Source organism: Cnephaeus nilssonii, assembly GCF_951640355.1.
Source record: "Cnephaeus nilssonii genome assembly, chromosome: 1".
NCBI lineage: Eukaryota > Metazoa > Chordata > Mammalia > Chiroptera > Vespertilionidae > Cnephaeus > Cnephaeus nilssonii.
Genome location: NC_137072.1, coordinates 95,202,888 through 95,221,078, shown reverse-complemented (window position 1 = coordinate 95,221,078; position 18,191 = coordinate 95,202,888). Strand labels below are relative to the sequence as shown.

At 49.4% G+C, this 18,191-nt stretch overlaps 1 protein-coding gene across 2 annotated transcripts in view; it reads left to right on the top strand.

The window, feature by feature from the left end:
• TBC1D1 (TBC1 domain family member 1) overlaps positions 1–18,191 on the top strand; it is a 214,962-nt gene that overhangs the window by 159,118 nt on the left and 37,653 nt on the right. For both annotated transcript variants that reach the window (XM_079794360.1, XM_079794361.1), the window contains one exon: positions 17,159–17,344. In XM_079794360.1, coding sequence (XP_079650486.1) covers positions 17,159–17,344 — 186 coding nt within the window. The remainder of the gene's footprint in view (positions 1–17,158; positions 17,345–18,191) is intronic.

Genomic DNA, 18,191 nt, shown 5'->3' with positions numbered 1-18,191 from the left:
GCTTATTTCACTTGTATCATGTCCTCAGTGTTCATCGTTGTTGTAGCATGTGATGGGATTTCTCTCCTTTCCTAGGTGAATAATATTCCACTGTAAGTATAAACTACATTTTGTTTACCCTTTCATCTGCCAATAAATAGTTAGGCTGCTTCCGCCTCCTGGCTGTTGTGAGTAATGATGCAATGGACATGGGTGTGCTGATATCTGTCTGAGATCCTTTTTTCAGTTCTTTTGGATATGTACCTTTTGAAAGTGGAATTGATGGATAATATGGTGATTCTAGTTTTAATTTTTTGAGGAACATCCGTACTGTTTCCCATTCTCATTCCCACCAACAGCTCCCAAGAGTTTGTTTCTCCACATCCTCACTGACAGGTGTTGCTTTCTCTGTGTGTGTGTGTGTGTGTGTGTGTGTGTGTGTGTGTGTGTGTGTTTATAGTGGCCTCCTAACAGGTGTGAAGTGTATCTCGTTGTACTTTTGATTTGCATTTCCCTAATGATTGGTGATGTCCGGCATCTTTCACATGCTTCTTGGCCATTTGGATATCATCTTTGGAGAAACGTCTGTTCTAGTCCTTTGCCCACATTTTAACTGTGTTATTTGGGTTTTTATTGAGTCAAAAAGTATGGACTCTTAAGTCAGACTGGTCCGGGGTTCAGTCCTGCTCCTCCATTTAGGAGCTGTTTGACCAGGGACAGCTGCCGTAGGACCCTCAGCTGTCGCACGGCGTAGCCATCACACCCACCTCGTAGAGTCAGGGGTGTTGGGGCAAGAGCGAGGAAGCATCCACGGAATGGGAGCGAGTGCTTCGTGGAAGAGACAGGCAGCCTCTTCCTAAGGGCTGGAAGGAAATAAAAACCCAGCTCAGTTCCCTCCACAACTGGCAGCCATTCTTTAATTCCACCTCCCCCACCTTGCCTTTTAGCATCACTGGGCTCTTAGGACAAGCGAAAGGAGGATCTTGGACGACCCGAGACTCTGTGGCATATGGGGGACTCTCGTGTTGCCAAAAAGAGCCTTTTGGGCCTCCTGGCAGCATGCGGTGGCTCGCACAGTGGCCTCGGCTTTTGGCACAGCACACGTCATGCCTGAAGTCACAGCCTAAGAGCACGTGGGTCCTGGGCCGCCTGATGCTCCTGCCCCACCCAGGGGCACCCCTGTGGCCGCGGCCGGCCTCCTGGCTGAGCAGCCTGCGCTCTGCATTCAGGGCTGGAAACTGGGCCAGGCGAGCCCCCTGACGCAGACACCGGGGACGGTCGGTCTCTTTTCAGGCTCCTGATGGGCAGAGACAAAAGACCGAGCATCATTGTAAAGAAATTAGTCATAGATGTTTCACTCTTTAAAAGCATCCCAGCGAAAGGTCAGACAAGGTGCTGCTTTCCAGACGTCAGGGACGCTGGCGAGCGCAGGGAGGCGAGACCTGGCGGCCAGCGCACGCTCAGGCTCCGAGGGGCCCCCTCCCGGCGCGGACCTTCCTGGGAATTGGGGGCGCCACTCTTAGCCCAGCGTGCAGGACTCGCTTTTCTCTGTTGCGCCACCTCCTTGGAGGGGCAGGTATGTACGTCTTTACCAAATCACTTTGTTTCTCTACCAAAGCAGCCAGTTTCCCTGCTCTTTCCTTTTCGGGTGCAACCCTCACTCTCGCCGACCCGCGTGGGAGCTCGGTGTGCCGGCCACGCCATCCCCAGTCGTGGTCGGTGGAGGTCCGGGGAAGCATCACTTTACACACCAGGTGAAGTGTGTGAAATCTGTAATCGCCGAGGCCTTCCGTGAATGTCAGCGTACTGACTCGGAGGGAAGGAAGCCATTCACTGATCACAGAGTCTATTTCCATTTTCTGATCGAAAACATCACAGCCCCAAACGAAACCCAGCTAGCACGCAGGTTGCCCCAGCGTCTAGCACGCAGGTTGCCCCAGCGCCGGGCGGTGGCAGACGGGCTGGAGACGAATGCTCCTTTCCCGGCTGGTTTCCTCCAGGATGAGGGTGTGTGAGGGCAGCGGTGCGGCTGGGGTTTTCCAGGTGGAGGTCCCATTTCCACACATGCCTGGCAAACACTGTGCGGGCCTGGGGGAGGAACGGGGTTCACTATTTTAAACCGCATGTGTCATAGTGCGGACTTCCCCATCCCCGCTCCCCAGCGATGCAGGAAAGTCCTTCCTGACTGTTAAGGCCAGGGCTTCCTTTGGTGGACGTGGGCCTGAGATCGTCTCAGATAAGCATTGTGTAATGGGATGGGTGGGGTGAGCTTTTAGTCACAGAGGCAGGAGCAGCTGGAGCCAGGGGCGGAGGGAGGGCAGCAAAGTTTGTCAGGGGCCCGGCCTTCAGCAGTTCGTCCCTTGTGGGCCACTGAGCCCGAGTTCTCACCCCAGGACGCTTGTGCCAGCAGCACCCCCACCGACCTCTGCCCCCCGCCTTTGCGGGTCACGTGACCTTCGCGCCTCCGGGACCTCTCCTCCCTCTCTTCCTCCGCCTTTTGTCCTTGGCCACTCACTCCTTTCTTACGTTCCCCACATTCCCTCCCTCTGAGCCCCTGGAGGACATCTGCTTCCCATTTCTACACCCCCACCCGGCCCCCCGCTTCCAGCAGCTCCCACCAAAGGCCTCCCCAGCTCTCCCCTGGAATCACAGGCCTGTGATGTGGCCCCCTCCTTTTTGTTGATTCCTAGCTGAGTAGCTTCAGGTGCTCCTCTCTGGACATGAGCCCTAAATGTGCCTGCCCCGCCTATCCCCGTTCTGTGGGACCAGGTGGTGACCCAGTGCCCACTGGTCTTGCTCCTACTTGGGTGCTTCAGACTCTGCACCCCATTATGATGTTGTAAAGGGTGATGATGGGCCGAGGAGAGACACACTGCGAACCCAGAGTAGGGGGTGGAAGGTCCATTGATGAGTGTTCAGTGAAAATCCAAGAGAAGGCCCGAGGGAAATGGATGAAAATATCCAGAGCACTTATCTTAGGGAGGTAAGGGGACAGGTTACTTTTTCTCCTTTTTCCCCCACATTTTTTAGTGTTTCCTGTTTTTCTACAATTAGTTAATCGCTTTCTTTTGAGGGAGGAAAAAGCCAGTCGGCATATCTTAAAAACACTCTCCTGGGCCAAAGGCAAAAAATAGGTCTTCATTTCTTAAAAATGGTCAGAATGTGCTGTGGTTTAGTCATTCCCCCCACTCCCTGGAGACTGGACACCGCGGAGGAGGCTCCGACTCCCCGCTGAGCCGCCTCCTCCCGCAGCGCCTCGCCCCTGCCTCCCTCCTCCTGGCGCCTCGGTTCACCTCGCAGCCCTCCAAGGCCGCAGCAGCTGCTCTCTGTCCCTCACCGTGGTTCTTTCTCTGACTTGGTCATTGCCGTCACCATCAGGGTACTAATAGTGAAAGGTACTTCTAGTGAAAGTCCAAAATCTGCATACGAGACACCCCCCCTGCCTGTGACAGGAAGAGGGGGTTGCATGTTTGCTACTGAACACACAGAGACCTCGCGTGCACAGCTGTACGCAAAGCGCTGTGCGAGGGGCTGGGCGGACGCGGACTCCGTGCTGGGTAAAGGAGCCTAGGGGACAAGAACACACCGGGGGAGAAGACAGGATGGGAGGTGCAGGGCCTGGCAGAGGCCAAGTTCTGCCTTGGAGGGCTGCGGCCGCAGACGGGGGGCGGGGAGTCTCTCAGGTCCCCTGGAGGGCTTTCATTGTTGCCTTCTATGGATGCAACGCTGTTCTGTGGCATGAACCTCAAGGATTTGGGGTTACAACTTTATGAAGATAAAACGATCCTTTTCCACCCTGAGCTTCATACGTATCATTTAAGTACAAATTAAACACACTGTGACTACCCATCTGTGTTCTGAATGTCTGCTGGGAACTAGTTCTTGACTCATGGATCTTTCACAAACCTTAATCGCTTTCTTGCCTTGAATGTATTTTCCCAGATTTTATATTGAAAGCCTGCGTTTGCCTCATGTCTGGAGGCTCCTGAGTTGTCCTTTTTTTTTCTTTTTTTTTTCTCTTCCATCATCTTATGGGGGTGCGAGCGATTTCATTTGGAAGTTGGGCTTATAAGTGAGGCACTGGCATTGCCTCTGCGGATACCTGGGGACCTGGCGGCACATGCGTGTGGCGTGTCTGCCGGCTGGTGGGCTGCAACGGGAGGGGATGGCGGTGCCATTCTGAATGTGCTTCCTGCTGCGGAGTAAGGTGGTGTCCTGTTTGACCAGGAAGCAGGCTGGGAGAGGAAGTGGGGTAACTGGTAGACCAGATGACAGTCCACTTCTCAGTCCTACCCCAGGACCTAGGATGTCAAAGATGCCACCTGGCAGCACAGGTGGGCTGCCGCCTTAATGACACGGGTGCTGTGAGTTCATAAGGAAGGGTGGCTCTGAGCTGAGTGCCTTGGTGCTTTGCTCCAGCACGTCCCTCTCTCTCTGGCCTCCTGCTCCCTCCCCCCCCCCCCCCCCCCCCCCGGAAAAAAATCTGAAGTTTGCCAGTCCCTCAAGACTCAAAACGCCATCCTGTTCCTTTCGGCCATAATAAAACCTTGTTACCTGTGCTTTCAAAACTTTTCTTTTTGCTCTGCTGCAGACTGACTTGTTTAAGGAGAGTTTGCAGAGGTCCCATAAAACGTTAAATTAGACCCGCTGCGGTAAGATGGAGTCGGGGGCTGGTTTAGAGCCACATCTGCTCCTGCTGTGGATGGAGTGTTGGCCCCACCAAACCCACACCTTGAAGCCCTGAAGCCCGATGTGTTGGTACCTGGAGGCGGGGCCTCCGGGAGGTAATTAGGGTTGGATGAAATCCTGGGTGGAGCCCCCAGGATGGGCCAGTGCATTAGAGTAAGAAGAGGAGACCAGAGCTCGCTCTCTCCTGCCGCCGTGGGAGGGTACAGCCCGAGGAGGCAGGGGGAAGAGGGCCTTTCCCAGGCACCTGCCCGCAGGCACCCTGCTTTCGGACTTCCGGCCTCCAGCCCCGTGAGAACGAAACGCTTGCTGTTTAAGCCGCTGGTCTGTGACATGTGCTTACAGCAGCCTAGGTGACTAACACAGCTCCATCCCCCACCGTGCCCGGCCCCCCAGCATGGGCTTTGCCAACGGAGCCCCTTGGGGTGTAGTTCAGAAGCTCTCATTTCATGGCACAGGCACTCTGCTCTTCCCAGGTCTCGGACCCTCAGGACCCTGCGCTGTGCTGGGAGAGTTGAGGGCGAGGACACTGACTTCCTCTCCGGGCTTCTTCACCTGCCTCGGCGGGAAGTGAGCCGAGCACCGCCCTCCCGGGCTCCGGGTGGGCTGCACCGATGGGCGGAGGTCCCAGAGGAGGTGCTGGGAGAGGAGGTGCAGGGAGAGGAGGTGCTGGGAGAGGAGGTGCTGGGAGCCGCCCTGTAATGAACGCACAGCTTTTCTGCAGAGGGTTAAACAGCACGAGTTAAGAAATCTTGACCTAGCTTGCAGGAGTATGTTTTTCTGTTTGTGTCGGGTGGCTTATCAGTCTATGTTTCCGACTCTTTGTGTTCACATTGGGAAGTTCTCTGGAAGGAAACTTATTATCAGTATAATACTGGGGGAGGTGATGTGGGTCCAGAGGGAGGGACCACTTTCTGAAAGCCTTTCTTAAGAAAATGGTGTTGATTTTAGTTCAAAGAGTTGTCTTTGACAAAGATAAAAACTAGGCATGGCTGGTATTTTAAAGACAAAAGATGTACATTTTAAAATTTTATTTAATGGTGAGGTCATCCATGATGGGTGCAATCATTACTTAATTAATTTGAAATAGTTTGTTCAGAAGGCAGGTTCCCTAGTGTCATGTAAGTAATATGAAACCACCAATTAAGACAAACTTGTCACCTAAAATAAAGTGGCTGAAAAGAATGCCCAAGGCCGGGGCTTCTGAAACCTTAGCGTGCCCTGGAATTCCGGTTGCTGGGTCCGCCCGAGTTTGTGGTGCAGAAGGTCTAAGGTGGAGCCGGGAATCTGTGGTTCTGACAGGCGGCCAGGTGATGCGGAGGGCGCTGGTCCGAGACCACACTCCGAGGACTGCTCCCGGAGCCGGAACTCACGGCCTGGGCTCTGCTCAGGGCGACCCGGGTGCTGCCTTGGGAGGGTGTCAGGGAGACAGCTTGTCCTCTGCACCCTCGGTGAGGTCCAAGCAGGGTGGGCTCGCTGTCGTCATGGAGAGTCAACAGTGTAAATGACGACTGTTGGATGGCCTGACACCTTTTAAAAAATCCATGCGGATGAGATCAGAGGGCTGCGTGTGGGTAGGTCCCCACACGGTTAAGGCTCCCTGGCTCTCAGAATCAGGACTTAACGGCTAGTCATCCTGCCTCCTCATCTCTGGAGCTGTGTCAGGGCGGCGGCCTCGCTGGGCGCAGGAGGCCCTTCACGGTCGGACCTGACTCATTTCTCACCATCTGCGCCTCCCCCCGCTGATCCCCCGCCCAGCACCCAGGCTTTCCCAGGCTCCTAGGAACGACTTGGACTTTCTGAGTCCATTAGGATGTTCTGTTTTCATTCCTGCACTTCACAAGGAGGGACCTTCTCTCTCTCTGGCAGTGTACGTCCTGGTCACCCTTCGGGACTTGGCGCTTGGCCATTCCCTCCCCCTCTGCCCCTCCCCCACCCCAAGAGAGGGTCAGGTTGGGCTTAGCACTTCCAGAGGTAGGTCCTCCCCATGGCCCTCTGTACTCCTCCTCCCCCTGCGTGCTGCTCTGCCCTTTCTCACACTGACCTGTCACGGTGGCCACCTCAGCTGTCTCCTTGGGGGCAAAGTTGGTTTCATTTCATCCCTGTTCTTGGGATGAATTAAGTGAATGATGGATCAGAGGGGTGCTTAACACCCTATATTGTGATTTTTATCAAGCTTTATATATGTGTGTCTATATATATGTATGTATATGTATATATATCAGATATTTATATAGAGATATATGTAAAGTTGTAAGTTCTGCATAATGTAAGACTAAAACTGTTGACAAGAGTGAGCCCCAGTCACTTGTGCCTGGAATCACAGGAGGGCCTTGCTTTTGCTTTCTGCTTCTGTGCATGTGTTTCCCTGTCCTCTCTGTCTAGACCGAGCCTCTTCCTTCTCTCCCTTCTACTTTGTGTTTTCCAAGACGCTCCAGGCTGCCGTGATCTCCTGCTTCTCTGGGCGCCTCTTGTGTATATTATCTGTGCTCAGGGGAGTGATTGTCAGCCCTGGATGCCATTCTCAGAACCATGGAGCTCGCTGAGGTTGCCTGGGGCTGAGGGAGCATAAAGGAGACGCTGCAGGACCTGGCCGGGCAAGGAGGCTGGAGGGGCCTTCCCCGAGGGCGTGACCTTGGGGCTGAGCTTTGAAGGAGGAGGAAGGGAGTCAGCCAGACAAAGAAAGGCCAAAAGGGCACTCCAGCCATTGTGAGAGCGGCCAGCCCTCTCCGGTGCCTCCACGCCCCTGTGACCACAGGTCCTGGACACTCTAAGGCGGTGACCAGGGGCCTCCTATTGTTGGAGGGAACCCCTGGGACAGCATGTTATTTTCTTCATAGAGTAAGTGTCTGTCTCCCCCAGTTTTCTTTTTTATCCCAGCCCTAGTCTGCTTGTTAGATGTCTACCCAACGGAAAAATTTGGCAGGGTTAGAATAAATTAATGGTGGTAATGGAAACTCAGCCCTGTCTTAGTGCTCTCAAGGATTTTTCATTTAACCCCTGCAACCAGGCTGTGGGCGGTGGGTGCTGTTACTGATGAGGAAACCGAAGAGCCGAGAGGCCAAGCACTTGCTTATTTCCTGGTTAGTAGGTGGCAGTGCTGGTGCGATTAGGTGCCTCCTCCTTTCCCTCTGCGTTCCTTCCCATCACCCGAAGCCCTGGCAGGAGCCAGCCTGGCATCTGAGTTCCAGTCGTGGCTCCACCAACTAGTAGCTCTGGTCTCAGGCCTGACCATTGAGGGATCAAAACAGTCCTCGTTCCTCGGGCGGCTGTGAGGACGAAATCCGTGGGTGCTTGTATAGCATGCTGCCTGGCGCGTCGTAAGTGTCAGAAAATGGGACTTTGCTCCTCTTTGAGTCTCAGGGGTTTCATCTGGGAAGGGCGGTGGGGTGGAGCTCAGCCACCTTCCAGTGCCCCTTTCAGCTCTAAGTTTCTGTGTTCCCTCAAGTGCTGACCATTCCCCCGCAGTCCAGAAGGCGGGAGGTGAGCGAGGGCTGCTGGAGGGGAGGCCGGGCACACCGCACACACGTCCTGCTGGCACTGAGCCAGGGCCTCTGTGTGCGGTGCTTCCCCTCCGCCCCGCAAGGTTTCCCATAAAGCTTGAAATCCGGTGTTATATGAGTGGTGTGACCGGAACGAGCACACTACAGCAAAGATCAGCATTTTATACTCCAACTGAGGCTGGATATTTGTTCCTCTTTATAGTTTTGTTGTTTTTAAACAAGAAACAAGAGCTCTGACCTTCAGCCTTCTCAGAAAGTTCAATATCGTTCCCCTTGCAGATGCAAACACAACTGCCATTTATTGCAAAGGCTAATTTTACCCAGTGCATTGAATAAACATGCATTTGTCTACAGCGTTTTCTTGGTTCTCTTCATGCGTATGTGGGTGCCACTCTCAGAGCCACCATCTCCCCTCCACTGGGGACAACAAAGCTCTGGGGGCCTGGCCTGTGCTCTCACAGCCCCGTTCTGGCCGGCCGACCAGAGCTCCCAGGAGCACCTGCTGCCCCCCCTTTTCCAGTCCTGTTCTTTTCCCTGCACTCCCCAACTCCTTGCTGCCTTTCCATTGCCCCTTTGAGCTGTCATCACAGCCCCTGGCCCGGCTGCGTCCGGCCTCCCTGACTCCAAGTCGTCTTCATGGGGCCTGGGAAACTCGCCCGAATGACTGGTTGGGGAGGGTGCAGGGGTAACCATCTGCAGGGCTCTTGCTTCTGTTTCCAGTTTCTGCGTATCCTGGCCGCTTCTGTTTTTTAAAATGTGTGTGCTTGCCTCCTCATCACAGAACCTCACCTCCCGTTCAGCCCATCTCGGGCAGGGTTAGGCTCGCTCTTCTGCAATCGAGGCTCGGCCACTCTCGCCTGCTGTTTCCACATGCACGCCATCTGGTCTTCTGGTCATTTGCCAAAATGGGTTATAGAGTGGTTCATTGGGAGTCACCTGTACACCTTGCTTATGCCGCTCCATGGCCCCGCAATGGCCCCGTCATTTCCCCCGTCTGAAACATGGCGTGGTCCTCGTCTGGACGGTCGTTCTGCTGTTCAGCTGTTCGGTCGATTTGCATATTACACTTTTATTATTATAGATGTATTGGGGTAACATTGGTTAATAATAGCATATAAATTTCAGTTATACAGGATTATAATTTGACATCTGTGTACTTATCAGCCGAAATCTTGTTTCCTTCTGCTCCCATGTATTTGACCCCCTTTACCCACTTCACCCCCACGCCTTTCCACTCTAGCGACCACTATACTGTTGCCTATGTCTATGATTTTGTTTGTGGTGTTTGATCATTTGTTGCTTTCTGTTTTATAGCCCACATATGAGTAAAATCATATGATTTTGGTCCTTTTCCAGCTGACTTATTTCACTTAAATAATACTCTCAAGATCATCCATTATCCACATTGTCATAAATGGCAGTATCTCACCTTTTTTTTCTGGCTGAGTAGCATTCTGTTGTATATATGTATGGCATCTTTATCCAGTTATCCATCAGTAGTCAGGTAGGCTGTTTCCATATCTTAGCTATTATAAACAATGCTACAGTAAACATCACCCTGTTGAAATTTTAAGGGACTGTGTCATATTCATATTTTCACTTCTAGAAGCAGGTGTCAAAAACTTTGAAATATTTCTTTTTTACCAAATGAATATTATTTTTTAAAAATTCTGTTTTCCTATAGCTGGACCGTCATACAGTACAATATAACTGTAGAAAAATAATGAAGTTCTTTGATTATTTTCCATAAACCATTTAAAGAAGTCCTGGTAGGGTTGAGCCATGACTTCAGAGCAGTCTTGGGTTAATGGATCCCTTTGTTGGTGACTCTTCCGTGTGCACCTGCTGACGCCCAGGCACAGGATACGGCGGAGAACAGAAGTCTCTGCTCCCTGGGTCTCGGCTCTGCTGGAGCAGAGGCACAGTTAGTCATTCGTGCTTCGTAAACAGTGTGACGGCATCCAGAGGGGACTGCCTGTTCCTTTCTTAAATCCAACGTTCGTGTTACTTTGTTTTTTTAAGAAATTTCTTTCAGCTGTGGGTCACAGCAGATGCTGCAGATGTTAGTCCCATCGCTGTTAACTTTTCTCCAGAGATTCAACGCTCGTTTCCAAAACTCCATTCATGTTGTTAAAACGGAGATTTTAGAATAACTGAAATTTTAAACATTTTCTCTTCTTTTGGCACGGGAGATCAGAATTTTCAAGAGGGACCTGAAGAGAGTTATAAAATCTTTATTGTGAGGCGGCAGAAAAAGCCAGAGTACTGGAGAGTAAGGGTCTGTCTTTTCATTGTTTTCCAGGGCACTCAGCGTGTGATTTACTCTCGTGTCTGTGAGAGCAACTTAATGTCATGTCCATAACTGTGGGTAAAAACTTGGTGTTGCACTAGCCAGTTTGGCTCAGTGGGTAGAGCATCGGCCTGGGGACTGAAGGGTCGTGGGTTCGATTCCGGTCAAGGGCACATGCCTAGGTTGTGGACTTGATCCCCAGTAGGGGGTGTGCAAGAGGCAGCCGATCAGTGGTTCTTTCTCATCAATGATGTTTCTATCTCTCTCTCCTTCTCCCTCTCCCTATCCTTTCATCTCTGAAACCAATAAAAAAATATTAAAAACAAACAAATAAACAAAACAACAACAAAAAAAACTCAGCATTGCTGTCTCATGAAAATATAGGGAAGGAGCCCATACGCATGCTCCGTTCTCTCCTGCCGGTCACAGCACTGATCGCGTTCATACCGACAAGGCAAGGTCACGCTCCTCCCCACGCGTTCGTGTTCAGGGCGAGAGAGGATGCAGCACAGAGTCGTTGGAGAACGACTTGACGTTTGAAATATTGACACACCAGCACGGATCATTTTTATGACTCTGAGGAGAATGTCCCAGCAGGGATTTCAATGGAGGCAGTGGTCTCTCAGGCCTCTGAAGAATGGCTGGTTATTAAGCTCTGAGAACCCATCGGGGCTGCTGTTTCTGAACGTCTACGTAGTTTTAAGCGTTCTGCATCTTGTCATTACAGGAGGTGGCAGAATAGTAAAACCTAACCCCAGGCTAATGTGAGTGTAGCCCTTGTTTTTGTGGCTTTGCAGACTTTGTAAATATGTCTGTCAGCGCCTGTGGGCTCCACGGTTGGGGCAGCTGGAGGTGAATGTCATTCCTCACATGTTGCACCGAGAGATCGGAGCCCAGTCGGTGTACCTGTTTGCAGAGAGGGTCCGGCCCAGCGGGCCTGGACTGCGGCAGCCCACCCAGTGCAGCCTCCGCAGCACTGAGCATGCTCTCCCAGCAGCCTCTCTCTGCGCACCAGTCTCCCAGCGAGAATGGCAGCCGAGGAAAGAAGCCAGCCCCCGGTGCTGCTCCGGAGAATGCGGGGAACATCGGAGCAGCCTCTCGCAGACCACCTAGCGCCTCCCTTTCCAGGTGCAGGAAAGGACTCTGTGAATGCTGGTGGCAGTGGCCTAAGTTGTCCAAGTCGTTAATGCTGCTTCCTATCAGAACAGGGTACTCAGCTGACAGCTGTCCAGCAGTTCCACTCGGCCCCTGTGTGCGTGAGTACACACCTCACAAAGCTGCACCCCAAACGCATGCACACGGGTGCCCACACGTGAGAGAGGGCGATAGCAGAGCTGTAGCCTTGTCCCAGACCCGATCTTTCTGCACTGATAAGGAAACAGCCCTCTTGGATTGAATTAGCCAGCTCAGATTTAGAACAAACAGATATTTAACTGTCCCCCTCTTGTAAGTCACTGAGCTATTTATTCTGTAACTAGGCTACTTTTAATATGAACAAAAGAGAATGTACTTTTAAAAATTCTTGTTCATAATAAACTGTAACTTCAGTAGTTGTTACCACATAAAGTATATGTGGACAAAGCAGGTACATTTGAACCTCTTCCCAGGGTTTAGGCAACAATAAGCGACAGGTTTTTAAAGTTCAGAATCGGATTCCCGCTGGGGGTGATCTTGTCCCTCTTTCTCCCCAGAGGGCATTTAGCAGTGTCTGGGCATTTTTATTGTCACTCCTGGGGTGGGCGGATACTACTGACATCTAGTGGGTAGTGCCCAGGATGCTGCTCACCATCCTGCAGTGCCCGGAGCATCCCCCCATGAGATGGTCCCTCCCAGGATATGAGGAGTGCTGAGGCTGAGAAACCCTGCTGTTAACGGTTAGGTTTACTTGCCGATCTTTTCTGTGGATTCACTCTTATTGAGTAATTCAGAGGTGACGTTAGCATGAGTACTTGAAATCCTTGGTGTTCTGCACTTGGCCTTGGTACCCTGATCAAGGTCAGGACAAGCTCTGGCCATGTATGCGGGCTTCCGTTCACACACGGCCAGGCAGCTGACAGTAACAGCTTTTGATCTGTGTCCTAGTGGAAACCGTGAGAGAAAATGAGGAGCTGACATGATAGTAAGTACACAGGGTCACACGAGAACACGAACAGTGAAAATGTAGTGTGAGCCCCACTGTTCGTGTTTGGAAAATCGCGGTGTGGCCTCCCCTGGGAGCTTGATGGCAACCCAGACGCTCAGGTTCCCCTCAGACCCCCTGAATCAGAGCCTGGGTTTTAGCAAGGTGCCCTCAGGATGCTGTGCACCCAGAGGTCAGAGAAGCTCTGGACACGCATTGTTTACTTTGGACGAAATTGCATCATGATTGAGACTCTGACTCTTACTAGCTGTACGAACTCAACCAAGTTAAAGCAAACCCCATTGCACCTTGGTGGTTTGGCTGTAAAAGGGGGATATCATCGCCTTTCTCATGAGGTGGTTATGAGAATGGGACAAACTTACTTGTGTCAAGGACTCATCACGTGGTAAAAGCTTGGCAAACTGAGTTGTGATTGACAATAAGTAAAAGAAGGCAAGAGCGGGGAGCATTAGGGAGGCAGTTTATGCCTTAAACCCCACAATCATCATCACCAAACAATGCTTGTACCCTCGGCAGATCAGATTTCTCTGAATAGGAAAATGGCAAAAGCTGGAGCTTCATAAGCTTCTAGAGCCTGTGGTCCTTGTCAGGGACCCAGTTGGCAGAAATAAGTGGACCAAACAGCCTAAACTCCTCGACGTGCTCCATTAGCTGGCCTGAGTTACACCTGCTCTGTCCATTACACTCCACTTGAGAGGAATGCAGCAGGAATTTTTAAGACACCCAGAAGAAAGGCTGCGGTAGACAGAGAAGATAAGTGTAGAGCAGTGGTCGGCAAACCGTGGCTCGCAAGCCACATGCGGCTCTTTGGCCCCTTGAGTGTGGCTCTTCCACAAAATACCACATGCGGGCGCGCACGTACAGTGCGATTGAAATTTCGTGGCCCATGCGCAGAAGTCAGTTTTCGGCCTGGGTGAGTCTATTTTGAAGAAGTTGTGTTAGAACACTCAAGGGGCCAAAGAACCGCATGTGGCTCACGAGCCGTGGTTTGCCGACCACTGGTGTAGAGGAAGGAGACTGGGTGAGCTGAGCCCTTGTCTTATTAGTAAGGTTTAAGAATGGGAAAGAATGCCATATGATTTCACTTATTTGTGAATAAAATAAACGAAATTGAAACAGACTCATAGACACAGAGAGAACAGACTGATGATTGCCGGAGGGGCGGGGGGTTGAAGGACGGAGTGAAAAAGGTGAAGGGATTAAAAAGCACAAGTGAGTAATTACAAACTAGTCACGGGGATGTAAAGTACAGCATAGGAAATACTATATTGTAATGACTATGCATGGTACCCGGTGGGTACTGGAAATATCGGGGGGAGCACTTTGTAAAGTATGTGATTGTTTAACCACTGTGCTGTACACCTGAAACTAATACAAAATAATATTGAATGTAAACTGTAATTGGAAAATAAAATTAAGAAAAAAAATGTCTAACTGAAAAAAAAGGAATGGCAAAGAATTATTAGGTTAACTTCACCTACTGTTCACACTGTTGACTGCCGGGTTGCATGCGACACACACACACACACACACACACACACACACACACACACACCCCCCCGCGTGAAAGTGCGCTGACCTGCTACTCTAACCGCTGCCCCGGTGCCTGTCTCATCAGCCGGGAGTCACACTGTTTGTAAACGAGACTCTTTTGTGCACCAGTGGGAGTGTAAATACTTCCAGCGTGAGATAAAGCAGAACTTGAATCATAATTGAGTGTCCAGCAGAGTTTCAGCAGCAAGATGGGAAAAGGAGGAAAAAAGGGAAAGGGCTCAAGTGGAAGACTCCAGGCTGCAGAGTGAGCTGAAACAAGAACACTGACTCAGATTCCTCCTGAAAAAAGGATGGGAGTTGATCATATTCCACGATGACGAGTGCTCCTGTGCATACTGGTGTTTGTGGGATTGATTTGTCTTCTAGGGGTTTTGTATGTTTCAATCTTTGACTTAAATCAGAACAGTTTTGCATTATTTTTCTTTAATTTTCTGATTATAAAAATTGTTTATTGTCATGCATTCAGAAAATACAGGAACTACAAAGAAGAATGACAAGCATGCCCAAACCCAGCACCTGCTTGTCTCTTCCTTTATTCATCAGTTATTTATAAAGTACCTGCTGGGTGCCAGGCCCCAGGCTTGGTGCTGGACAAACCCTCCCTGACAAGGTGGCTTTGTGGGGTCTTCTTAGAGCTTCCAGTTGTCTGGCTAAACAGCTAATAGTTTACTATATTCTTACTGTGTGTTGGATCATGTGTAGGTGGTTTATATTACATGTATTAACTTGGTCCCTCTAGCACAGTGGTTATCAACCTTTCTAATGCCACGACCCTTTAATACAGTTCCTCATGTTGTGGTGACCCCCAACCATAAAATTATTTTCGTTGCTACTTCATAACTGTAATTTTGCTACTATTATGAACCGTAATGTAAACATCTGTGTTTTCCGATGGTCTTAGGCGACCCTGCTAGCAGTTCTCAAAGACTCTATCACCACAACAAGGGAGGTGCTGTTATTTGCACTCGACAGATTGGGAAACTGAGGCACAAAGAAGTTAAGCAATTTGCTAAAGGTCACAGAATCAGTAAAGGCAGACTCTTGATTAAAATCCAGGCAGCCTGGCTCCAGAACCTGACCTATTAGTGACTGAACTGTACTGCCTCTCATAATATTATAATATTATCACATGTTATACTATACGGACAGTTCTGATTCCTGCATTTATGTTGGCCATTAACACGTGAGCATCCACCTATACTGTGCATGAACTGTGTATAACTTTTTACCTCTAAACGAAGTAGAATTTTAGTTTACTCGTTTAATAGGATCATAATGAAATAAGCACATATAGAAATGCGATGATAAGCATTTAAATGCTACAGCGATCATTAAGATTTCTTAATGCTTATCATAAAATTTTATGTGATTTTATTTTTCTTTGTTTAATTTTATTTTTCAATTACAGTTTACACTCAGTATTATTTTGTATTAGTTTCAGATGTACAGCATAGTGGTTAGACAGTCCTATACCTCATACAGTATCCCCCCCCCCCCATAATTTTTTAAATCCAGTCATTTTAAGAGGAGTTAACATGGATAAGTTATTGTAGGAAATTAAATATTTTGTAGTCATGTTTGATCTCATAGCAGGAAAATAAACGCAAATTCCAATAAAGGTAACGAGCTGTTGATGCCGACGACTGTTCTGGAAAAGAATCGTTAACGTGGAATTGTGTTGGAGCTTGCACTGGAGATTGTATATTATATTAGGGTGGCTGTGAGACTCAGGGCTTTCATGGCATGTGTTCAGACCCTGATGGTGTTTAGGTTCATTTTAGACTGAAGTTCCCAAGGATGAGCTGTGTCAGATGGGGCCACTTGGACAGGAACTTGTGCTACAGTTCAGAGCTAGTTGCATAGCAAGCAGGTGGATGCTCTCTGTGCGTGTTGTGGGTATTTGTGAGTGGTAACATTGTGTACCAGCAACATAGAGTCTGAAGTCGAGAAAGATACAGATTCATGAACTGTAAAGAGACTTCAACTAATAAATGGAAATTTAAAATTGACACCATAGGATACATTGGAATGGTGGGGGATCCAGCGGAAAGCCTGGGCTTCCGAGTCAGGCAGACATGGGTTTGGGTCCCAGCGCCCCTGTGTATTCACTGTATGGCCCCAGGCAAGTTCTTTGGCTTCTCTGAGCCTTGGTTTCTCTTCATGCTAATGCCTGCCTTCTGGAATTGAAGGATTGAATGAGTACATAACACACCTGGTACCGTGCCCAGCACTTGATAGAGGATCCGTTAATGGTCACTGTCATTATTTGCTATTAAATATATTTTAATCTTCTTTCCAAATACCTTTCCAAATACCTATTACAGAGTGGTTGAGCATGCATATGAAAGCAAGACTGGGTTCCAGTCCTGGCTCTACTACTCCTAGCTCTGTGACATTGGGCAAGTGACTTAAATCCCCTGTGTATCAGGTTGCTTTCTTTAAAACTGAATAGTTCTAGCACCTATGTCTTGGGGTGGTCGGGTGTTCAGTAAATTACTATACATACATAGTGAGCACGAGGTGAATGTTTGCTCTTACTAATGCACTCATTAACTCAGAAGAAGGTGTATTGCACCTTAAGTAAGTTGGTGTCTTTGAACATTTCCTCAGCTTCTACAACGTTTGCTTACTATTTAAATCAGGGGTCCTCAAACTTTTTAAACAGGGGGCCAGTTCACTGTCCCTCAGACCGTTGGAGGACCGGACTATAGTTTAAAAAAAACTATGAACAAATTCCTATGCACACTGCACATATCTTATTTTGAAGTAAAAAAACAAAACGGCAAAAACACCTGCATGTGGCCCGCGGGCCATAGTTTGAGGATGCCTGATTTATATGTTGTTAGATGTCTATAGTTCAAACGTAGTTTATTACAGTGAATATTAAAACAGGAATCATCAGTCTGGGCAATGTCATCATGTGGTGAGGAGAATTTTCTGATTTGGCAACATGTTTGGATATAAGTTGTTATTGAAAAATGAAATGTCCTTTTTTTTCCCTTCCAGATTATTCCGAGCTGGGAGAGCTTCCGCCGCGGTCTCCGTTAGAGCCGGTTTGTGAGGATGGGTCCTTTGGCCCTGTCCCAGAGGAGAAGAGAAGGACATCGCGCGAGCTCCGGGAACTGTGGCGCAAGGCGATTCTACAGCAGATCCTCCTCCTCAGGATGGAGAAGGAAAACCAGAAGCTCCAAGGTTGGTTTGCCGTTTTTTATACCCAGCAGGCCTTTGCTCGGCTTGGAAGTGAAATCACATCAGACATACACGTGCTGTCTTTAAAAGAAAGCAAGACACTCTCACGTGCCTACAACTTTACATACAACTGTACAACTATAAACATGTAAATGTCTGTTTACTTTAAAATATCTGTTAATTAGTAAAATTAACACCACTTTTTGGAGATCCAATGATCTCACTAACTGTATTAGTTATTCCTATATGGTCATTTTTAGCATACTGTCTAGAACTTCTGAGAGACAACCTGCAAATGTAAGCTTTAACCTTCTAGAAGTGGATTTTGTTTTGTTCTCGTCTCTCTCTCCCTGCTTTGCCCTCAGCCATAGTCTGTGCCTCGATGTTACATATGAACTAATCCTAATACTAGTGATCACTAACTTCATCACCTCACTCTGTGTGCGTGGTTAGTGAGCTGCAGTAACCGGACACGTCCGCATGAGCGGAGCTCCACCTGTATGCTGTCTGGGTGTTTGTGCAGCCAGACTCCCTCGGTCCCGAGGACAGCTCCAGGGCTTTCCTCTGAAGGAGAAAGGAAACTAAAGCCCAGAGAAGCCAAGCAACCTGCCCAGGGTCACGTCAGGATCCAAATAAGCCGTGAACTTTGAAAGCTTAGATTTTGTTCATTTCCTGTTTCCATGCTGTCACTTGAAGCAAGGAATATTATTTTCGAAGTGGCTAAGAGCTGAGTTTATGTTCCCTGGATGGTATAATGGAAAGAACGTGGGACTTAGAGTGTAGCGAGCGGCCTGGCTATAAACTAATGAGGAGTTTGATCAGGGAGTCAGGACGTACTCTCAGGGGGAGC